The sequence below is a fragment of the Mugil cephalus genome, chromosome 20, assembly GCF_022458985.1.
Source record: "Mugil cephalus isolate CIBA_MC_2020 chromosome 20, CIBA_Mcephalus_1.1, whole genome shotgun sequence".
Classification (NCBI taxonomy): domain Eukaryota; kingdom Metazoa; phylum Chordata; class Actinopteri; order Mugiliformes; family Mugilidae; genus Mugil; species Mugil cephalus.
The window spans coordinates 21,110,626-21,136,001 of NC_061789.1; the positions used below are offsets into that span (position 1 = coordinate 21,110,626).

Genomic DNA, 25,376 nt, shown 5'->3' on the forward strand with positions numbered 1-25,376 from the left:
TGACATGGCCTTCGTGGCGAATGCCCCTACTCTGGAATAGTCTCCCTCTCTCTATTAGCACTATCATTTTAAGTAATGTAGTTTTTATCGTTTACGTTTACTTTAATTTTATTGTTTTTACTATTTTTTATTGTAATTTGTTTATATTTCTACTTCTCTTGTATATATCCTGTGCCCTTTTCATTACAGGAATAAATAGATAATAAATAAATAAATATGAATATTTTATGTATTTAATTATCTAAATACTGCGTATTGGACCTCATTTGTACTCTAAGAGAGTTCATTTTGACAAATGTTTTGCAGTTAATACTCTGACAGCCAGGTTTTACTCGTACAGCTTGTAACCTAGTAGGCCTATTTTTAAATTGTGGCTTCTCGACCATTACTACAGTGGTGGAAAGAGTTTACACAATCTGAAATATTATCATGAAATATTTGTGGAAAAATCTTTTTTGTATTCAAACGGGTGTGACTGCATTAGACAGACAGAAACAAATACAAATTCTATTTATTTTGTTTTTTATTTTTATTTTTTTTACAAGAAAAACTAAATTCTTGACAGTTTCATTATGTCAGTTCTCAACATTGTTAGTATCAAAGTCAACAAATAACAGAGAACGTGTTCAAAGCTGAACAAAAAATAAATAAACCATCACATCATCAAATTAATATTCAGTACTCCCGCCATTAGCCGTAGTAGAGTCTAATCCTAGTTGGCGTGTTCCCCATGAGCCTTTCACACTGTTGAAGGCTAATCTTGTACCATTCTTCTTGAGTTACTACTTTTAATTCTTCTAAATTCTTTGGTTTGCTCTTTGAAACAGACCTTTTGATAATCCACCACAGATTTTCAATGGGGCTCATGTCTGTGGATTGATCTGGCCACTCTAAGATCTGGATACTGTGCTCCTGCAGCCAAGTTCTACTGGACCTGGATGTGTGGCCAGGGGCATTATCTTGTTGAAACATTCAGTTTGGACCTTGACGGAACAGTACATGTGCAGAAGGGAGCATGTGGGTTTGGAGAATAGCACAATGTTTGGCAGAGTTCAATGTGTCATCACAGACAGTGAGATGACCAACACCAGCAGCACTCATGCATCCCCAAACCATGATACTGCCTCCACCATGTCTGACGGTAGGTACTGTACATGCTGGAGATAATGAATCGCCTGGCCTTCTGCATACCCTCACATTAGCAGGAGGAAGGTAAAGCTTGAAGCTGGACTCATCTGACCACAGAATCTTCTGACTGTCCAGTTCATGTGTGCTTGGGCCCAACTACGCCAGACTGACCTCTGTCTCTCATTGATCAGGAGCTTCTTGACTGCCTTGTATGACCTTAAGCCATGATCTAAAAGTTGACCATGTACAGCTATTGGAGCTCCTGGGATTTCATTTGGTGGTTTTCCCTGCACATGCAGATCAGGATGCGGTCATTTCTTGCTGAAGAAACCCTTGGACGCTTGTTTTCCAAGCTGTTGAATTGCTGTGTCCAACTGCTGAAGGACTTCATCTGCACTTCCTGGAGATCTGGAGACATCCGTACCCTTCCTGGCTGAGAATCTGTATCTTCATGTGTATTTCCTGCGTTAGCTTCCTTGTTTTAGCCAGTTTTGTCTCTGAAGAACTTTCAAATGTACTGCCTTAATATAGACGGGAAGCACGACAACAGAAAAATGTGTCTTATAATAAAAAGAACTGCCTTTATTAGTAGATCATTAGAACCAAAAAGACCCAATACTCAATATGTTTTATGTATTATGTGTTTTAATGTCTATTTTAGCATTTGTTTACGATTTTGTCTGTGACTCCACTAAAAGAAATTTCACTTGAAGACCTAAGAGTGACTCTTAATAAAATATTTCATAGATGCATGGGGTGTCCGAAAACTTTTTTACACCACTAGTATACAGCTAGAACTCATGAGTAGTGGTGTATAGCAATGTCAACTTTAATCTGTAACTGTAACTTTTAGTTTTCAATCTTCCATCTTCACTTAAAAGCACAGTTAGTATGCCGACAAAGCCTAGTGCAAAAGTCAAAGAAAATGCATATCCAATTGACTGTGTGAGAACAAGATACAAAGCCAGGCTTTTTTTTAAATTTTTTTTAAAAAAAAAGATTTAATTGTGATCCACAACTGAAGGTCACATCATGTCTACTGCTTTAAAACAGCTTTCTTAACAGTTTCTTTCGCTTTAGCATGTCATTGCATTTCATTGTACTGTTTAATGTGACATCACAGTTGAATACGTAACAGAATACATCTCAAAGCCAAAAAGGCATTAACTCTGGTATTGTGAAGATCTATTTTACTGTGATCAGCAGGAAAATTGTAATGAGACTTTCAACAGAAAAAAGTAACTGCTTATTAATTTTGAGTTAAGCAGTGTTCACAACTTTTCACGACATAACCAAACCTACTCCTTGTGTGTGTCTGATTCAAAACGATTCTATATGTTCCATGTATATAAGTTCTTACCCACTGAGAGGTGCCTCATGGAGCACTTACACAATCTCTGCATTTATCTTTTACACTGTATGGCAAAAACTGAGGATATTGCCCTGTGTAACATGTCCACACCAGGTCCCACTACATTGCTTAATATAATTACTGAAGCACACTCTTGGCTATAATAATGGGTAAAAGGGTCTAAAAACCATGGTTAAATATAGCATATCTAACAGTTGAATATATTACCAAACAACATACAGAAAAAAATTCCAAAATTGTACAAGAAAGGCTTCTCTCTTACAAGGTATACTTGAATCTGAGAGCCATTTCTTGCACTTTCAGTTCATGTCCTACCATATGATTGAGACTATCAGCACTGGGAATTACAAGTTATGTTCCATGATGAAATATAATTAGACACCATACATTTTATTCGTCTTTCTTGCAGTTGATCGTAAATCCCTGATGTTAAAATCCATTACATTGTTCGTATAGCGAAATTGTCTCTCCAGACATTGCATAACTATAAACTCATATCCTCTTATCCTTGAATGCATATTTGGCTGTTCCACAATATTAGGTATACTTTTCATTAAAACATATTATTTAGAAAAAACATTAAGAGGGTGTTTCACATTGCATCATTGGAAATTACAAAATGCATATACTAAATTCCTGCCAACCCGAGGGATATCAGAAAAATCTGAATGTTGTGATACAGTCGTATACATCATCATATTCAGCCACACGCTTTACTCAAAGGCTCATATTTGTGCAACAGTAGTCTGGTAAGTCATGGCGATAACATCTATCTTGAGATAAACCTACACAGCTGCTCTGTTCCGAACTGCATACAGGTCTTTCTGCACTGATGTGTTGTTCAGGTAACTGCCTCATATGGCCTGCTTTCATGCCTTGAATTGGGACAGCGGGCTGTCACTCTTGTTAACAGGATTATGCCATGCATAGAGCATTCTTGGAAGGAGCACACAGTCTCAGACAGAAGAACTGAGAAGTCTTCAGTCAGCAGGCTACACCAGGAAGTCAGTCCCGAAGTGTCGGATCTGGGCCTCAGTCATAGACAGATAGGCGGTCCGCATACTGGGTGAATACTGCAGTAAAAAACAAAACAGATGAAAAACAAAATTTAGTCCATTTGCATTTAAACAACTTGAGAATTTCACATGAAACAACAAAATGGTGAATCTGATCTAAATTTAGGGAACACTCCTGTGATTATGAGCAGGTCATTTGTCAGGAGGTTGTGATAAAAGGGGGTGGTACTTGTATGTCGTGGGGAGTTAAAAAGCAAGGAGGACAAGACGGAGGGCATAAATAAAGCTCACACTCACAGGTAATACAGTCGGTGGGTAAAACAATGCCAGAAAGCCGAAGCTGAGGTACTGTATGGAGCTTAAAGAGGTTCTCTGGGTTATAGGTTACAACATTCATAGCAAATATTGTTACAGAGGAAAGGAGTGGAATGGAAATAAATTTAAACAAATAAGTAAAAATTAGTTAACAGAAAACTTACAGTTATTAAAAGTCTTAGTCAAAGAATGTAAAAAAAGAGGGTGAGTTACAAAAAAGGCAGCAGTTAGACAAGTTATCGAAAAAGTGCTTACATATAGGTATGAGCAAAATGCACTGAAAATCTGATTCACAAAAACAACAACATATTTCCCTTTGCAGCTCCTTGTAGTATGTAGTTTTTCTACAAACACATTTTCCAATGTTTTAAGCATCTCTGTTACTTGAATAAAAAAAAACGAATGACCCAGTTAAAAATGTGTTTGGCAGAGGAAAATTAAGATTTTAAACAATGGTCGAGAGTCTCTTTCTCCTTAGCCCCCTCAAAAGGTGTTTTAAGTCTTCAGTATGTTGTGGCAAGCACTGAGTCAGTCACACAAGCAGAAATAAAGAGAAAAAAACAGTAAGTTGTGGATTTGCCAGTTTTCTGTCAGTTAACTATTATCAAACTCCTGCTTTCGACACAGCACACACTAATTAACTATGAGCTCATTAGAAGGAGACACCTGATGTGAGGGTGAACAGGGAATACTGTCTTTATTTAGCATCACTCTCTTTAATGTGAACCAAACCGCTGTTTGACAGTATATTAACCAGAAATGCACTGGTGGAAAAGATAAGAGGATTTCTTTAGAATCGAGGAATAACAGTCTATAGAGATAAGGCTGGGCTCAAATGAATGCATTTCAGTTAATGGCCAGTAGGGATCACTCTTCCATCACTCGCAAAGCAACACGGCTCTTGTTAGTCAGTGTTGACAATGTGAGTCTGTGTGCAGTGTATGACCATATGCTCATGCTGAATGTTTCCTGTTAGTGCTGTAGCAGTCATTAGTGCCATCACACTAGGGACACCAGAGGCCCATAGGGCCAACGCACCGAGGGAGGCGGGGATCCTCGCCCTATCAGTGGAACGTTCTCATATCGAGGGGTCCCTCCAAACAGCATAGACTGATTCCTGTGATACAATGGGAAATGTGTTATTAGAGATGAAACACGCAAATACAAAAATGCCATCAAATGCTGCTGATCTTACATGTATTCAGGGGGCGGCATGACATTAGAGGCAGACTGTGGAGGTGGATGAAGGCTGGCTTGGCTTCCAAGGCTGCTGGAAAAGCTACAGAAACTGTGTGTGTTAGACCTTCTGGGGTTATATGATATCTGCCGCGCTTGGGGGTTGAATGGATCTTCCTCATCGAAGTCGTCGTACTCCTTTTCCCTGGATCAAAGTTGTCCACCCACACACAGAGACAGAAAGACAGAAACGGAGAGAGTGCTTCCGTTAGCACTTTCTAAGGAGTGCACCGTTGTACTGTATGTAATGGGGTAGGGGGGTCGCTTTCCACTGACCTGCTGCCTATTAGTGTCCACACTCGGAAAATTGCACACAGCATGGTGGAGAGTGCACAGGCAGCCAGAACAGAAAACAAAGAGAGGTAGAGGAGCCCTTCTACTCCATCATAGCACACACCCATGAGGGCATCCAGATAGTCCTAGAGAACAGACACACAGATATGTGTATAAAACAATTATTTGAGGCTAAGAGAAAAACATGACACTGCAAAACTGATGTACTCTTACAAAAGGCGTCCTGCTTAAATTTGATAGACTCTCAAAATCAAAGGTAACAGTGACTAGTCTATTTTCAGGGAGCATTCGTCCTAGGGAGATAAGGTGTCCAAGGGTTGTAGTTGGTACTATGAATTTAAAACAACACCAACTGCAGCTGTTCAAAGAAGAGATGCCGAACTGTAGATACTCATGTACAACCCTCATAACAGTCTGGTAACAGAGAATAATCAAAATAACTCAACACACAGCCATTAATGTCTGCAACAAAAGAGAGTACACCCCTAAGTGAAAATGTCCAAATTGTGCCCAATTAGGCATTTTCCTCCCCAGTGTTATGTGACTTTGGAGTGTTACAAGGTTTTAGGTATGAATAGGGAGCAGGTGTGTTAAATTTGGTGTTACCGCTCTCACTCTCTCTCATACTGGTCACTCAAAGTTCAACATGGCACCTCATGTTAAAGACCTCTCTGAAAATCTGAAAAAAGAAATGTTGCTCTACATAAGGATGGCCTGAAAGTGAGCTACAGCACGGTGGCGAGGACCATGCAGTGGTTTAACAGGACAGGTTCCACTCAGAACAGGCCTCACCATGGTCGACAAAAGAAGTTGATTGCACATGCTGAGAATCATGTCCAGAGGTTGTCTGTTGAAAATGGACTATGAGCGCTGCCAGCATTAATGCAGAGGTTGAAGGGGTGGGCGGTCAGCCTGTCAGGGCTCAGATCATACACTGCATCAAACTGATCTGCATGGCTGTCATCCCAGAAGGAAGCCTCTTCTAAAGACGATGCATAAGAAAGCCTGCAAACTATTTGCTGAACACAAGAAGACTAAGGACATGGATTGCTATAACTATGTCCTGTGGTCTGATTAGACCAAGATAAACTTACTTGGTTCAGATGGTGTCAACCAGGGGAGGAGTACAAAGACAAGTGTGTTTTGTAGTCAAACATGATGGTGGAAGTGTCATGGCTTGGGGTTGCACGAGTGCTGCCGGTACTGGGCTACAGTTCATTGAGGGAACCGTGAATGTCAAAAAGTACTGTGATGTCCTGAAGCAGAGTATGATCCCCTCCTTTCGAAAATTCGGCCGCAGGGCAGTCCAACATGATAACGACCTAAATACACCTCCAGGACGACCACTGTCTTGCTGAAGCAACTGAGGATAAAAGTGATGGATTGGCCTTGCATGTGCCCAGACTTAAACCCTACTGAGCATCTGTGGGCATCCTCAAACGAAAGGTGGAGGAGCACAAGGTCTCTAACATCCACCAGTCCATGATATCGTCATAGAGGAGTGGAAGAGGATTCCAGTGGCAAACTGTGAAGCTCTAGTGAACTCCATGCCCAAGAGAGTTCAGGCAGTGCTGGAAAAGTATGGTGGCCACTCAAAATATTGACACTTTTGACACAATTTGGACATTTTCACTTAGGAGTATACTCACTTTTGTTGCTGGCACTTTAGACATTAATGGATGTGTGTTGAGTTATTATGAGAGGACAACAAATTTGCACTGTTATTTGAGCTGTACACTGATTACTTCACATTGTATCAAAGTGTCATATCTTCAGTGTTGTACCATGAAAAGATATATTCAAATATTTACAAAAATGTGAGGTGTGTACTCACTTTTGTGACATACTTTGTATATTTCGGGAATATATTGTCCTCTACTCATCCACCAGTCTACATCCAACTGTAATTTTCAATACAGACTCCAGTCCAAGCCTTTTCTGCTGCAAGCACCCTCCAAACTTCCCTCATACCTTGTCATTAAGCTGATCCTCTATGTTCTTTGACATATCAAAGATGTGTTTAGAGATTGTATAGTTTGATAGAGGAATTGCTTTTGGTTTGCTGTTGCTTCATCAACCATCGTTGAAAGGACACCAGTAGTGGAAGGAAGTGTATTCCTCTGCTATATGTATGCTTTTTACACTGGGGAACGATAGTTTAGAAAAACAAAATTCAGAATAAATCAACTGCCTTGTCCTCATGCTCTGGGTGTGCTATCTTCAAGTCCGTCTTAGCGCTCAGAAGCATATTATATATTTTTACTCACTGTTGTACATGTTGTATGATCATATGTAGGGTGATATAAGCTTTGTCATGTTGTCTTTCTTTCCCTTGTTTTCAGTTGATGAAGGTTCATCCATGACTATATGTTCCTGTCACAAACCCCTCCATGGCATGCTGGCAGAGCTCATGCAAACCTTCCTGTAGTAGCTTCTCACCCCCTAAGGAAGGAACGGCCCCCACTGTGTAAAGCATTGCACCACCCTATGCATTTATATATCTATGTGAAAGACCCCATCTCATGGTGCAATCAGAAATAAGATGGAAGACTCACTACTGTGCAGAGAAATCCTCTTAATTTCATTAGAGGATCGAACCCTGATAAACAAAACCAAAAGTTATTTCTCAAAAGAAAAAAAAAAAAAGAGTTTGTAAAATAAGCATGTAAATTGTGCATGTACTGATGACTACAAAGGTGCGTATAAGTCATGTTGGTCCTTTAAGTGGCTTTGAGCTATGCTACGAAGCGGCCCTATTAAAAAGTATCCTGGCCAGAATCTGACCTTACCTTATGTAGCCCACGGCAGTCCAGGAAGGCAGTTAGCTGGTGTACACTGAACTCAGTGGCGTTTAACAGTCGCTGGATTCCCAAAAGGTCTCTCTGTATAACAAGGTTTGAAAATGGAGTGAATGATATACAACCTTTACACAGCCTGGTGTAATACTGCCACCCAAACACTTACCTCAGCAGAGGGGAAGATAGCCAAAGAGAACCGCAGCAAGCCCTGGATCTGGATCTGCATGGTGGTCAGAGAACGCTGGCAGGTAGTCAAAGACTGTGAAAACATAATCACCCGTCAGATCACACACAGAGACATCCATCACAAACAAGGAGAGGATCTTATTAAGAGTGTTGTCTGGGAGCAGTATGTCAACAAGTTATTTGGTGTTAAATCTGGATTAATAATGAGCTTAACAGTGGATACATTTCTTTCCAGACAGACAGACCCAGATTATCATCACCAGTAACCATTTCACCAACCACTGTTGCTAATGACACAAATACCAAGCACGCGATCTTTTTAGGGCATCAGAGAAATCACCCGTACCAACTTAACCCATATCAGTTTAATCCATAAATGCGTACTGTGATTAAGCATGTGGGTTTTAATAATTACTGGTCATGGATTTATCTTCAAACTCAAAGTCATCTTTAATCTGAACCACTCATGTAAAACAAATATATAACATATATAACACTATACAAATATAGTTCACAAAAAGGGGGAGGCACACACACCTTCACATATTAAAAGTCACTGTTACATGTCTGGTCACCTTAAAAAATAAATCCGGAAAACAGCAGTTTTTGGTACCATTGTGTGATCTGTCTAATTTCTGTTGTTGTTTTGGGTCGTTTAAATTACCCCCACTCCATAGCAATGACACTCCTTAATGGCAGCAGCCATTCCCATAACTGTTTTGGAGGCACAAGTGAGACCTACAGTACATAATATTAAGAAGGTGGTCTTAATATTATGCCTGATCAGTGTGAAATATATTTGATAGTGTAATTAATCAGCACCACTTGGATGGACTATTCTACTACTACATCTTGATGTGGACAAAATTACCTCTTGGAAGGGGTTTGGTAGATTCGGACTGCAGAACAAATAATAATGTGCAACATCTGGAATGTGAGAAAAACAGGAAGGTTAGCATTGTGTCAGAACATACAGAGAAAGTATGTTAGAATTTACCTGCACTGATGAAATCCTTGGTTTGGTTAACAATATATTTGTCTGGAGCAACACAGAAGTCACTAGTGCCCTGTAAGAAAACAACATGTGGTAATCTTCTAACAGGACCAAAACAAAATGACTATGGTATTTATTTAAGTCATGAACTAGATCCAAATTCTTGTTCAGTAACTGAGCTAAACTGAGTTTATGCTCAGAAGTTATAGAAATTAAAATAAATAATTAGGCTAAAAACAATAAACCATGAAATAATGAATGAATGTTCATGCCCTCATGCCACAAGAATATGGTACCCAAGAGTTCAACACACTGTTAATTAACAAACACAAGACAATAGAAAAAACATACGCAAATGAAAACACAATACTCACAACACAATCTTATACAGAAACACCGCACTAGGCTGCAAATACATAGGATTAAAGGGTGGAAACAATTTTTTTATATTCTGCAAATGAGCTGTGTTTTGTTAAGTTGAACCGACAAAGTTAAAAATAAGCAAAAAGCAGAATTATGTGATCAGGTTGTTAAAAATCAGCTGACTGCCAACACCATCGACAACGAGTGTGTCCCAGTCAGGTTCATCTGTCATTGAGGCCTCCTGCCTATTAGAACAACACGCATGACATTCCTGTATTTGTGTTGTTGTGCTGTGATAATTTACAGCGAAAGTGTTTTAATTTGCCTATGTTTTGCGTATTTGTGTACATTTTCTCAAGTTGCACTGTATTGTCCTTGGCCACCACAAAAGAACATAAAACACGACTATCATAAAACAAATAAATGGCATGTTCCTAACTAGAGTTTTCAAGTCGATACATCTGTAGATCTGCTCATCTAAGTTTTATAAAATCCCATTCCTATATCCACTGCTTTTCATGTGATAAGAAGCATCTTTCCACAGCTTGTCACTGTCGGCTTAACGGAAGTGATGATCAAGACATTATACTAGCTGGGAAAATTTGTCTTTTGCTTGGTCTCATCAAATATGTATATTCTGCATTTTCTAGGACACCACCCTCCTCCACTTTCCTTTCAAAAGGCATCCTGTCTTTGCACATGTGGTATTTTTATATATATATGTAAGGATGTAAAAGTGCAGAAATTGCAACCGTTTTGCACAATGACCAACATTCCACTTTACAAATTATGTTCTTTAATAAACAACCTTGTGGCGACGACTAACCTATCTAGTGATAACCAGTCAGGGACAGTCAGTTATCGAGCAAGTCGACTTCAGCAAACTCGAGATGCAACAGTGAGCAATATACACACACAAGCTTTACGCAACTATTCTGGATAAGCTGGTGTGTAAGGTTAGTAGTTTCAATGTCAGCGGCTGTATAATGAGCTGAGCTAAGCCATAGGTACTGTCCAAGAAATTGGTAATTTGGCTTGAGTTGCGGACAATCTCACCAAGAAACACAGCAGATGCCTACAATTCACACCAGTGCACTTAACTCTTGTTAAAATCAGCTATTGCCCCATCTGTCTCAATTTAAAACAGCTGTCCAGATGTCAAATCCTGAGGGATAATTCCACATTATATAGTGAGGTTACTGTACAACAGGCAGGGAGATCAAGTGAAGGATAAAGTGGACATGAGGGATGGAGGAAGACTGGAAGCAAGGGGTAAAGACACTAAGCCTGCGGGCACTGAGCACATGATGCACATGTAAGAACAGAAAACAATCTGTCACAAACAAGGAGGCCTGGCAGAGAAATAAAGCTGTGCACAGCAATGGAGGAAATTTAAAAAGCAGAGCTAGCAGTAAAAGCTAGAAAAGACCTGTCAGACCTTGAATGAGGATCTGTTTAAGGCACTTCAATCGCAAGTGACCACCTTTAGGTATGTGTGTTCATACACGTAGCATCAACACATGTGTCCAGATGCGGCTCAATTTCTGATCTCAGTTTCTCTATGCAAATAAACCCCGACATCATCTGGGGTGTAACTGAATATTTTCAGTGGTTAATGCTATTGGATCACTCCAGAACCAAGCACAGAGCTCTTTTATGTGTATGGACCATGACGTTATTTAGAGCTGCACCAAACTCAGATTATAACTCGAATATGCAATTTAGCTACACACGGCTCCTCATAGATTGACATGACCTGATTAATAATTAATATGGAATCACACTTGTGTACTCATTAAATTGTTTAATTTATAAATTCTTACTTAGATTTATTTATTTTTTAGTTAGTTAACAGCTACAAGGACAGCCTATTTTAAAGGGCTATCATTATTAATGAACAAACACCAGTCACTCTGCTCATTCCTGTTCAGATGATCATTTATAACAGTGTTTTTTTCTGAATGACTAACCTTGTTGAGTACAGGTGGTCTTTAATGTGACTCAGGACACATGTAGAAGGAATGTGGACACATGTAACCTAGGCCACCTCAAATATTTACGGAGATTGCTTCTCTCAGCTCTTTATTGTGGGGCTAATTGGTGAGACTAGGGATGTGAAATCAGATTTCCTCCATGTCAGACCATAGAAAGGAGCCTATTGTAAACTTAACAGAAACAGACATGTTTTAAACAGCACGCAAGAAACACCACAGCGCCATAAGCTATGAATGGACTGCGTGTGTCTGATTATCTTTTCCTTTCATTTCATTCAACACATTTAAATGTGTGACTGGAATGGAAAAATACCTTAAAAAACAACAGAGTTACTCACAACTGCAGTAGAAATTCCACCTCCCAGTGAAGCCCAGCTCAAGATCAAAGACAGTGCAGCAAAAACCATGATCCTGAAGGACAACAAGAAAAAGTAGAAGTGGGGTTGAAGCACAGAGATGTGAAGAAATCAGATATGTCAGTTTACCTTTGTACCAAGTCTTTCAGTGCCTATTTTTGACAAGATTATTTAAAACCTCTACTGAATGGAATAGTTTTTACATGTTGCATTGTAATTCAATTAGCTTTCTTAGATTTAAGGTGGTTCAGAAGATACACAACTACTTGTAGTCTGTAGGACTTTAAGGTCATAAATGGAATTCATGCTAAGCTGGATTCCAGCAGCTGTATTTTAATTGGCTAAACTTTCTGTCAATCATGATTTATTAGCTGTCATCACTTCAAACCCCTTACTGTCAAACGACTGCTGTGTACTGCTGCCAGTAACTGAGCAGCATGTAGCAGTCAGCTTCTCTTTTCATCGGACAGCTTTCGTCTCAAAAGGCTAACAAGTTCAACGTGGAAGTGTATAGGGAAAAAAATATATAAAGAAAAATAGTTCCACTATCTACAGTTTCTTAGTGAAAAGGACTTATAAGCACAAGGTAGATAAACCATGTATAAAGAGACAGAACGCCCCTTTGATGGTTGTAAAAAGGCAGAAGTGGGCTTCTTTTAGCAACTCACTCCTCAGACATTCTTGAAAGCATCAATAAAGTAGCCTGAGAGCACTTTATAATTAGTTAAGAGAGCAGACCCATACTACTCAGGAGATCAATAGGCATTAGTGAGACCCATCAGAAAGGGAGCAGCGATCCTAGCATCATCTGCTAGTGTAGACAGTACTAAATTGGACAAATGGGACAGGAAGTCCTGATTGTGGATTTGCTTGTCAGACATCAGTGTTGGTTTCATTTACTGGCTCTAATTTACGAGTCTTCTTTCAGAGCTTTGGAATTTAAACGTCTTCAGTCAGTTAGTATGGTTGAGCCTTTTGTAGAGTACAGTTGTATTAAATTGCATGTGGAAATGAAAGGTCAATCACAGAGGAATAGCGCTGATGCCTTTGTGGTGTTGATATGATTTGTGATGTGGAATGACCTGCATGATGCCAAGAAGGCTGCCTCTTGCCCTTGTGTCTGCTGTCTGTGAGCAGATGCCATTGCGAACAAAAAGGTACCACAAGATAAAAAAAAATCCCCTGATGAAGATCTAATAGCAGCACATGTATACTTATGTTACTCACGTGACAAGCAGACAATGAGACTGCTTGGCCATCGCCAAGCACATTGCCAAGCAGATAACCAGATCCAGGATCAGCAACAGCAGATACGCCAGCCATCTAGAAGACAGGAAAATGAAGGATCAGCATAACAATGCACATTACCCAGTTTCACTTCACATACATGTACAAGCCATAGGAAGTGCTGTTATAACATGTGTTCAGGGCTCAATGTGTCAGATTTGAGAGTGTCAAATATCAAGATTCCCATCTCCTTGTTAGCACCCATCTGTGTCAGGCTTTTGTATCAGCGTCTTGGCTTAATAATTCAACACCACAAATCCATAGACATTAAATTTTCATATTCGTTCGAAAATGTCTTGCAGAGGATTGGACGGCACACAGTCTGGACTTGAAGTGGTCTGTGCTCCTGCCATCCAAACACATGGGAATTCTTATGACTCATTCTTAACTGCACAAGCCCCAACAGCATAGTACATTTACAGCAACGGTAAGAACACTGATGTGAGGGATGTCACACAATCGGGCCCCAAGTCCCAATATATCGACATGGACTCGCTGTGGTGTACTATGTGGTGCAGCACTGACATGGATACAGCATTTGCACCAATGTCAGCAGATAATATGATTCACTCCAGAGATATTCTTTTGCTCATGGAAGAAGGCACGTAAATGGAGAAGTACGAGAGACTTCCCTTTTCTTTACCTGCATTAAAAAGTACTGGAAAGTTTTTCTCTGAGGGCATGGACAGGGCAAATTAAGAATATACAATGATCTAATTCTGGAAAACGAAACAATGCGTTTTTGTAGTTTGCTTTGGTCAAATAACACTGGATTTTAATCAATAAAACCCAGATGCAGTCTGTTTTTAGACCAGTGGCGATATGAAATCCAATCAAGGCCCACGGGACTGCTGTCAGACAACAGGAGCCCAAAAGAAGATCTGGTGTCAGAACAAAAAGAACACAGTATGCAATGTCATAGGGGGAGGGGATATGTACTGTATGTATCTTAGACTTAATTGAAATTGAATAAACTCATCTTATCACTTAGGATAACATTGATTATACAAGACGATTAAGATAACTTTCTATAGGCACATGGAAATGAGCATCACATGAAGTAAGTGAATTAAGTGATAAGTAGTGCTGTTAACCATTTTGCTGCACATACTTATATGCTGTAAGATACCCACAAAGGCTGGTACAAAAATGTTTCTTTGACTTCAATCATATGTGAAAATCAGGCTGAGGAACTAATAGAATAGGACTTTGTGCATAGGATGTCACGGGAGTCTTGGGAGTCATGGGAGTCATGGGATGAGCATCACAAAATACTTTAATTTGTAAGATGATCTGTAGGGAGAAGCATCCAGATACGCCGTGGTACCCATTTAACTCACACAAATCTAACACCCTTTAGTTCAAATCTACTGAGATCCTTAGGGGACAGCAGCACAATGAAGTTGCATGTGTTCAAAAATAGCATGTGTTCAAAAAGAGCTACAACAACTAAAGCAATACACCGTTAAAAATTAGCAATCCCCTCTAAAGTTATTACTGGATATTTGATTAATTGATAACTATGTATTGGGTTTTTTATTTTCGGTCTCTTGATGCTTTCTCGCAGACATAGATCTTAAAATGAAACCGTCAAAATAATAACTTCAATGAATGAGAGCAATACTCTGTAGGTAAGGAGATAATTTATGGTCTAATACACATGCACAGAATTCTATGATAACAAAACATATTGGAACTCAAAATACAAGGTAGGAAATAACCCCAATTTCAGGTTTAATTGCTTGAAATTGCTTTTCCTGCGTGTGCTCCAGAGGGGATTTCAATGAAGTCTCATCTGCATTTCTGTCTGCCCTGGATAACTTAACTAATATTATACATTTTGATGTTGTACTTCATCCACACACACAAAATAAAGTGATGACCATCACCCGAGGGGAGCTGTGAAGGCTCCACCTACCTGTAGTACTCGAAGAAGGCAGTTTGGTCTGCAATGGCTGCCAAGTCAACATTGGCTTTGTTTAAATCTGGCAAAGCAGTCAGCTCGCGAATGACATTGTTAACCATCAGCTGCATGTAGCGCAGAGCTTGGAGGTAGTCAGACCTCGTAGCAAAGATCTCATCAAGTCTTCCCAGGTGCTGTTTCAGTCCAGTTTCTACACTGCCCAGAGATCCTGCAACCTAAAAAATAAAGAACAGGTTTATTGGGTGGACGCTGGAGTTACAATTAAGTGGGCGGATAAAGGAGCACTCTCTGATGACAAGGTTAATTCAACTCAACTGTGTGTGTTTAGTTAGAAAAAACGCTGTTAGAGTCTAATACTGAGTGAGATCTGTTATCACAACGGTCTTTGATAGTGAGAACAGAGTGGGAGGACACATGATGGAATAGAGCAAAAATATTTTACTCTTCAGTTTGAACAAAAAGACTGTAATGCAGGAAAGGCTGCACTTTTATATCAATACAACCATTTCTTACACATTTTATATTAAGACTTACTTCATAAGTTTAGCCCTGAGTTTACCTAGAGACTGTTTATCCCCTCACTATGGAAATGCACCACAAAGGAGCAGCTCTCCATAACAGTCTCTAAAAAGAAAACAAGTCAAGCAAGTTTCTGATGGGTTTTACTGATTACTATTTAAACCTCAACTTCCAACCAGTCTCTCAGAACTAAAGAAGCTACTCGGAAGAGCGGCGAAATGTCTAGATGCCTTTCTTTAAACGCCTTTTGGACTAACATGACCTGGATGACTGAGAATCTTCACAGACAAAAAATAAAACACATGATTAGATTCTACCCAGTCAATACTCCTAATGGTTTGTAAGTTACACCCCACAATGAGTGTTGGAGATGAAGCGAAGATACGGGCCCATCGTTTCAAGCAATCTCACGGCCTAGAGTATGTGATTTCCAGTAAACAGCTCTCCCTCCTCGCCTCTTTGCTCGTCATCCCTCACAGTTCCTGACACAACGCCTCAAATCTTATCTGCACACCAGCCTGCCTGACTGTGAGAAATGGGATCCATCAGTTGGCTGCTCTGGGTGATCCACATTTCCCTAATCTGAACTGTCCCATTTTCCTTTAAAATGGATTAAAGCTAGCTTTTACTGAAAGGGGGTCACAGGGAGGGTTCTCCTTATTGGACAGGCCTGTTAACTGAGACCAACTGATTTTAGCAACAGCGGACAAAATGCTGATTTTACATGCAACTGACCCGAACCATACTTAATGCTAAAAAAACAATTGTGTACAGAGAAAGAAAGAGCAGGAGACATTTAAAAGAACTTGTTCCAAGAATAACAAGTTGCTTTAACTTTCAAAGCAAAAGAGTCACAGATTATGTAAGAGTCTTATACTGAAAACATACATTTTGATACAGTATGTTTTCTCATCTATTATTTCATGAATTTCATGAATAAAGATGGACAGTGGAACAGATCGTCTAAAGTGAATTCAAAGCAAGTAGAACTCCCCCTGGTGATTTATTATTATAATCCAACCATGTGTACCTGGTGGAAATAGTGCAAACAGGCAGAGCGAGTCTGACTGAAGTGTGGTTGCGGACACTCTCAGACTGTACTGTGCAAATTCAAACTTGCAATATGGCATCTGCCGTATCCCTGGGAAAATACCGGCGGTTTGGCCCATGCAAGGACATGGGGACACGTTGTCCATATTTATATACAGTTTATGGTCTTGCTGCATTGAACAGCCCTTAATATTGCTACATGAACATTGAAAATAAGGCTGAAGTCCAGAATGTGCAAAGAAATCAGAATCCCGCTCCAACATCAAAGGGATAATGGTCCTCCACATCAATCTTATGACACATGATAATCCGTAGCAGGGTGTGAGAGCGCATATTTTATGACAACAAGGGCATTTAAAAAGCTGCCAGGAAAGACAAAATGTCTTCAATGCTTCAAATTAAAGTGAATTAGTGAATCAATTACACAAGACTAGACAAGACCAAAGCAGCTTTAACTTTATAGAATAGAATAGCTCACTATAAGGGGGATATCATAAGAGGCATGCTCATTGACATAAAAATTATCATCTGCTTCTCTGGTGAACATATCTGCTTCTTACACGGTCATTGAATACTGTAAATCCTGCTCTGAGATCAAATCAATGTCATGATACCTTGGAGGATGGGAGGATGCAGGAGGATGAGTTGAACATCATTTGGGACACCAGACCAGAGCAAGACTTTAATTTATGTGAGTGGGTAAATGTGATATTATGACTTTAAAGTGTTGTAACTACCAATGGGAAGAAAAGCACTATATTAATATAAGGCCATTTATCATGCGCTTCCCATCGTTGGTCTTTTGCAGGACTGCAAAGTATTCCTGCATTCATCATGACTCAGACTATTGTATCATACAAATAAATGCGTGAGGCACTGAATCTAAATCGGTTCTCTCTTCTCCCATCTACAGTGTTTTTCAGTGTACATACTGAACAATGTACACTAATCTGTGTCCCTGCATGGATACAATATGCACACAGTGAGCATTTTAAGTGGACGTGTGATACTGACATGGCCATGTACACACACACACACACACACACACACACACACTTGTGCACATTACAGATCTTGAGTCTAAGACAGCCGGAAAGAGGAAAGGCTTAACATCCATTAATGCACTGCAGATGGGAGTTAATCCTCTTCTTGCTCATTGTGATTATTGCTTCTTACAAGGCCTTGTTCTTCCTCCTGTGCCTTCGTTCCTCATTCCCAACCCTCCTCCCCTCTAAGCCTCCTAAATAACTTCCATGAATGCAGGTCAGGAGTTGTGCAGAAATAATCCCTATTTACAAATCCCAAGGGAACAGTCACCTCAATTCCTTCACTGTGCCAAAAAGTGGATACAGACCCCCTACGGTGAGGTGCAGCTTTCAGACAGATGCACACCCCATTAATAGAGGACGAGATCAGACGTACACCAGCTGCAAAACTGTGCTTCTTCTAAGTGATTCTGCAAGCCACGACAGCATCATTTGTGGTAATGTAAGAAGCACGGGGGAAGCAATCATTCACAGTAAAATGAGCGTTCACGGGAAAACTAACTTAAAAAAAATAAAAACATTTTCACATTTGATGTTTAGAATTTTACAACTGCAGATTGGAGAGCAGAGCTTGGCAGTCTTCTCTCACCAGATTGTTGATGCCTCCTAATGTGTGATTGGCATTGTGGAGAGAGTAGGTCAGCTGGTACACTCCATCGTTGGCCTCGCTGTTCCCATAGAAACCCACTCCAACTGCAGAGCTGTGGAAAGTAGAGACTTAGTTGAGGTAATAAACACAACTGTGGAGTACCATTGTGCTACTTCTTGACCTTGGACTATATTAAAGGGAAACTAACATAAAGGAATGTCATTATTCCTTTGACAAAAGGCAAAAAGAAAAGTTTTATATTTGTCTTACGTGTTGGAATACATTTGGTTCAATTCTTTTTGAAATCTGTAATTAATTGTGATCTGTAATGTAATTGTATAGCACCTTTTCACACACAAAGTGCTTCACTAAAAAAGAATTGTATGGAAAAAAGGGATAAAATCCAAAAAACACCGAAATGCACTTAAGATTCAGTGTGCAATTAAAAGCAGAGCTTAACACAAAATTCTTTAGTATTTAGTTATTAGAACAAGGCCAAAGTTAAAGTAAAGAAATGCATATAATAATTATTAAAAACTTGCTTAGTTTTGTTCTCTTTTGTCCTTTGAGTTAAATACATATTAATTTCTTGCAGTAAGTTTGAATTTGTCAAACAATCCATGGTTATATCCATTACAATTCTGTTTGACATCTGAAAATATATCCACGTGGAACACAGTGAAACCCTATTTCCCACATTCGGGCAATCTTTTGAGACAGTGGCTGAGACTCCAAAAAGAGGAAGATTAGTGGCCTATCAACCCACAGCTAGGGCACCCCCACAGCTCACAGTCCATAGTAGCATGAGCAATGATATCATATCACCATGCATGATTGCACTAAGGTGATTCTACACAAGTGGCTGAATGTTTTTTGGAGGGACCCATGAGATCACGTATGGTTTGTTGTTTTGGGATTTAACATACATATGCAGCTATGTACTGGTTTACCTCGCCATAGCTCACATTCCTCAGGAGTTTTAATACCGCCTGTGCTCCAAAACAAAAAACACACTACCAAACAGTCAGGCAGACATTTTACCAGGAACGCAGTGAGACAAAGGGAAGTGGCAAGTTTTAATGTATTTTACAATTAAATATTGCATATTGAGCCTTCAAAGTGCTAAACTTTCATGATATAAATTTAACATTAACATGCCCAGATTTGTTCACATATAAAGGAGCAGTGGCTGTCTAGCCTTCACTTAGTCTATATATTTATCTGCTTATTTCTACACGAGGGGCTGGATGTCCTCTACGAGAAGAGAAAACACAAAGTCATTGTGTACTAGCACAGAAAAAGGATAGAACAAGTACAGCAGTATGGAAGAAAAAAGATACACCTGCTGGGCGAAAGATAAACACTGGACAGGTCGAGTAATTTTACATTGCATTTAAATTACATTAAAATGATTCTGCTGCTGTATTCATCATAAATATAATTTAAAAACCACAACCTGCGGTTCTTTTTATTTTGATTACAGGTACTGGGGGAATACTTTAATCCAGCTTAATAAAAACAGATAAGCACACAAACAAACAAATTATGAACCAAACTCTATTGGTATGATGATAAAATTAATAAATTCAACTTTTAAAATGAACTGAACAATCCTGGAACATGCTTTTCAAGACATCTGTGTCACAGCTGGCCTGATGAAATGGAGTCTATAAACACTTCATTAACCCTGTGACCAACCTAGTGACAATAAAGACCAACTAATGTCCCAGTGATTAGTTAGAACAAGAAGAGGGAGTTTAGTCTTAAAGCAAACTTTCACCTTCTTTGTGGCGGTGGAAAAGGCTCTCTGTAGCACCATCACAATAAAGAATAGGACAAAAGAACACCCTATGTGTACTCCAGGATATTTAACGCCTGTCTTCCTCCGAGGACAGATCTCTTCACAGACAGGATGGCAACTGAACAAGTGTACCTTAGTATTCATTTGAATGTGTGTTTTCCTGAGAATGCTGGGGGGAAAAAACAGGCCTCCACAAACAGGTACTGCTGATCTTATCTTACCGTGCCTGTGTGCGCCATCTCAGCTGCACAGCAGTCATACATCATATATCATCAGCATGACCTGAATTATGAGCAAGTCCCTGCATTCAAGCCATGGTGCTTAAAGAGAAAGAGCATGCTAGCTTCCTGACATCTTCCCATCATTATCATCACCCCCACTGCGAGGGTTGGCGCGGTGCTGTTCACGCATATATTTTGTAGGCGGCTAGCTACATAGTTCAGTCCTTACTTGCCAACAGAGGAACTGCAGCAGCACACATACACCCTGTAATGGCTTATTTGATGAAGATATGACTGCTGCTGTAGGCCAAGAATCCTAACAAGAGGCAGAGCTGGACCTCTTAAACTAAGTTCCCTGACATCTAACTCGGGTTCTCGTCCCACTTCTCTGTCGTCCCCACCCAGGATAATGTCACTCCAGGACAATTGTTATGCTTTCTTCACTGGTTGTTTATACCAGTGTGTTGTTCAGGTTGCTGCAGCTCACAACAACATTGTGTTGCTATTCTCTCTTATCACTTGCATAGCCTCTAAGCTTGGGGCTTGTGGCTTTTACCACAGCTTCAATGACTGACTGGCCTAGATTCATGTCCTTACAGACAATGATCCAATATGTGTCTCTGTGATTCTTAAGGCTCGTTCAGTCCTTGTAGTAAGATCCAACATGGGTGATCTGAACATGTAAAAGACAGGTAGGAACAACCCCAGGAGGCACTGAGATTGCGTTTGAGAGATCCCATCTCTGACCACATTGGGAGGTGGTCTGTGTAGCGTGAGTTATGATGCACATACATAAACAGCGCATAATTATCAATGGGTTGTCTAGACCACACTATTGGACCACCACAGATCATCTCTATTCAAAATAAGGAAAGAAAAGAAAAATACTGTTGAAATGTCATATGGAGGGACCATAATCACTGCAGTTTCATCTTTATCTAACCTGTGATATAAAGTCTCTTCAATCTCATACTCATTTATGGCTACATTATTTAACTGGATACTGTATGGGATACTTTATCCGCTGAACTCAATACAAGCTCCTTCACAGAGAGATTTCTGAACAGAGACTATCCTACGGATATATAGCAAAGTTTCTTTGCTAAATAGCATCATGCCTTGTCACTTAGCATTACAGCAGTCTCACATGCTGTGCTGTAACCGTGGGTTGGTATGGATTCCGAGATCTAACAAAGTTAAAGCCCATCACTGTCAGTTTAAGTGGGTCTGTACGCAAATTCAATCAAGCATCCTAGGGACCTACTTGTTCCTTTTTATTTCTGCCAGGACATTTTTTTCATATGCAAATGTACAATTATATCAGTTTTGTTCAACAGTCAAACACTTTGTTAATGGGAGACAATGAATTACCAATCCAACATTAGCTATACTTAAAAAACAATGTCAACATTTTACAGTTCATACTTACCATATGATGAGGCCTGTAATAACTGCAACCCAGGTGATACAGCAGGTGTGCGGCCTTTTGGTTTCCTCGTCCATGTCTCTACGGCAGCAGCACAAGCATACCAGGTATAGTGCTAGAACAAGCAGGCTCAGACCAAGACCCACTGCACCAACACATGCTAGAAATGCCAGAGACTGCGGTAGAAGAGTGAACAAAAGAGACGTATAATCTGTCAGTCATTTTAAAGGAAAGTAGATTTGGATTTTTGAGTGGAATGTATCCAAAAATATCTCTATATATTGCCAAATAGCCGCTTCAAGTGGTTTAATGATGTCAGACCAGCTGACCCCAGCAACTGAAGGGTTGCCTGCCTGAGGGAAAACAACCCACAACTGAAGGGTTGCCTGCCTGAGGGAAAACAACCCACAAGTATCAAGCAATGCTCATGTGTGGAGATGTGCCTGAGGTTAGTGTGAAGCCATCTCCTCCATATCAACAACATTATCTGTGGACTCAAGACTGACTGGTGTGTGCCACAGCAGAACTTTGATTGTGGTTTAAAGAGAGGGGGAGTGACATCATGTGACACAATGGCTTTCATTTAGTCTTGTGATTTCTGAGTGTACAAAATATCCCAAGCCTAGAGGATGGAGATAAACAGAAGAGCATTGATGTAGGGAAAGAATGCAAAATGTGTTGTTGAAATAACCTGCTTTATTTCAGATTATTCTGGAAATTTGACATGGTCAGCCCGTGCAACAGAAAAATCCAGATTGGAGGGTCTAGTTTAAAAACAATCCAGAGGAAATCATGACTTTGATTTACTATTTGCACAAGTCTTCAAGACATTGAACTGTCAACTGTAACGTTAGTGACTAATTCTTTTATTTGGAAGGCACCAACCCTGATTGAAATTATACTGCATATTATATTTGTGCATTTTGAATCCCTTCATTGTTCAATGTAAGGTTTGACGCAATTTTATTCAATTAGTAGTTTAAAATGTTTGAAAGTAAGACATTCAACCTGAGGCAGACATACTGTAATGAATACTACACAAGTAACTTTTACAAAGTAAAATTATTTTCATTCTCATCTTCCATAACCGCTTGTCCTCAAGAAGGTCGCGGGGTGACTGAAGCCCACTGCAGCTGTCATTGGGTGAGAGGCGGGGTACACCCTGGACAGGTCACCTGTCTATCATAGGGCTAACACAAAAAGACAGACAACTATTCATACTCACACCTAGGACAATTTAGAATCACCAGTGATACTAAGTATGTCTTTCTCGGCATAATTTGCAAACTCCACACAGAAAGGCCCAGGATTCAAACCTGGAACCTTCCTGCTGTGAAGCATCCGTGCTAACTACCACCCCACTGTGCCACCCACAGTAAAATCAAAATATCTGCAACTGAACAATTTCAGTACAACCATATCAGCTGAGTTGCCCCACTTTAACTTGGACGTAGGATAACATCCTAGTCTAGTAATGATGAATTGTTGTTTTTTTTTTTTTTTTTTTTGAGGGACATTGTTCAATAGCCAAGATTTGTTGTGTTTAGAGTCCATGATGTTTTTATTTGAACTCAGTCCAGGCACACAATGGTGCTTGTTCACCTTGCTCCTCTAATTTTACACTCCATTGTTTTGTAATCAGACATGAAGGCTCAGTGATTTCTGCCCGGTGCAATGCCATGACATGGGCGACAGCTGCATGAGAGGGAGGGAAAAGAAGGACAGAAATGTATGTGTCATGGTCACTGACCATACTGTAAGCGGTCTTTAATCCATCAAAAGGGCTGTTTAAAGTTGGCTTAAGTGTGCCCATCTGATTTAATTACACAGTAAACAGCAAGCCTTAGGAAAAATGTAGCTGATATGCAGTTGCTCCTTTTTGCTTTGAAAGAACATATTCCTAACAGAAAGAATATGCTTTCACCGGGCAATCATATTTTTTCCCTGATGTTTTACTGTCAATCTCCACCCCTAAACATGATGTTTACATGCACCTAGCTGAGTGTGTAAATTTGCGTTGGATTTAATGGATGAGAGTGTTAAGTCACATTTAAGAGTAAAAAAAAACAAAACAAAACAAAAAACAAAAATTTGTAGTATTATTCACAGAATCAAAGCCCCTATATCACTTGGGGTACTGAATTTCAAAATACAGTGGTTAATACTGGTCATGTGTTATCATGTGATACCAGACGATAGAACGAGTGACTTCCTGATATTGAAACCAAATATTTGAAGGATCGAGACTAATTCACTTCAGAGTGGGTTAACGCAGAGGAAAAGAAAAGCATCACTGCACACCACAGTCAGTGTGAAACTACATTTTGATTAACTGTGAATTACATATGTCAGAAGTAAATTCAGAACTTTTTTCGAAAGTAAGTGGTCCATAACGGCACATACTTTTCTGGAAAGGTTCTTTTGCAGATACGTGCGTTTTTACGCTCATCCACCAACCTGCTGATAGCTCGACTCCTCCGGTTTGAAAGTGTTGTCCACCGACTGGAATAAGAAATTGAAGTGAGGGAAATTGTGCAGCCAGTATGTCCACCACGGAGCAACATAATCCAGCCTCGCGGTGGCCATTGCTGCTCGAAAATAAAGTCAATCCACCAAACCACCGACGGCAGGTTAAAAACTCAGATATTCCTAGATTCTGACGAAAGTTAATAAATAGACATTAAAAAAAGAAAGAAAGAAAAAGAAAAGAAAAAAACGTTTTCACAATTACAGAGAATCAAATCGGAAGTTTATCTTTTGCCAATCCACGCTCAGGACAAAGTTGAATACCAGTCCTTTTCACTCCGGTGGTTCCCATAGTTGTGTATAAGCCGCTTTGTTGCGCAACTACAGAATAACATCTGACGCACGGGATGGAATGACCATCTGAACTTGCCTCCTTGAACATGGAAGGCGTGGCAAACACTTAGCAGCCATGTAGGTAAAACCGATTTTATTAACTTGTGAAAAGCATACAAATATAGCCTACAATAAAAATGTATGTGGAGAGTTTAATCAACTAAACAACAGAGAGAAATGTATATATGTACTCTTTTGGGCCTCAACATGTGTTGGTGGTAAAGATGCACTATTTATGACATCTGCTGTTAATGTCTGACCTCTTGTGGACAATGATGGGCACTGAGGTTAACAGTAATGGACATTATAAGTCACTGTGATGCTGGCTTCTGCTTCTATTCAGAGTTTTCAGCAATGTAAGTTGCTTATACACCTGTTCAATAATGACCACACTAACTGTTATCAATTTCCAGGAATCTATTCTGTGAACTTGGTGAGGATGCTCGTTCATGTTGCAAAGGTATGGTATGCCACAGTATACTTTTGTAATCTTCCAAAAGACTTAAACAAATAAGTGACAACTCAAACACTGTGAATTCATGCATTACAGCATGCACTCGTGCAGTTTAGTGCAATCTCTTGAGTCAGTGTTTTAGCAGAGA

The 25,376-nt window shown here is 39.7% G+C and overlaps 1 protein-coding gene across 1 annotated transcript; it reads right to left on the minus strand.

Moving 5' to 3' along the window:
• Positions 1–1,760: 1,760 nt before the first annotated feature.
• On the minus strand, positions 1,761–24,799 carry LOC124998439 (protein tweety homolog 2-like). Its single transcript, XM_047572849.1, has 14 exons — positions 24,373–24,799; positions 21,919–22,091; positions 18,468–18,579; positions 15,258–15,478; positions 13,280–13,375; positions 12,035–12,107; positions 9,343–9,412; positions 9,217–9,272; positions 8,326–8,418; positions 8,151–8,243; positions 5,344–5,486; positions 5,027–5,212; positions 4,870–4,948; positions 1,761–3,573 (listed from the first exon to the last, which is right to left on the minus strand). Exons 1-14 carry the CDS (start codon positions 24,499–24,501, stop codon positions 3,493–3,495), a joined length of 1,605 nt encoding a protein of 534 aa, XP_047428805.1. The 5' UTR covers positions 24,502–24,799; the 3' UTR covers positions 1,761–3,492.
• Positions 24,800–25,376: the final 577 nt, after the last annotated feature.

Coding starts and splice junctions, on each gene's coding strand:
- LOC124998439 (XM_047572849.1), bottom strand. CDS start 24,501: ATGGCCACCGCGAGGCTGGATTATGTTGCTCCGTGGTGGACATACTGG. Junction 13,376..15,257: donor GCCTTCTTCGAGTACTACAG/GTAGGTGGAGCC, acceptor CCTGTCTTCTAG/ATGGCTGGCGTATCTGCTGT. Junction 3,574..4,869: donor GAGGATCCCCGCCTCCCTCG/GTGCGTTGGCCC, acceptor TTTTTACTGCAG/TATTCACCCAGTATGCGGAC.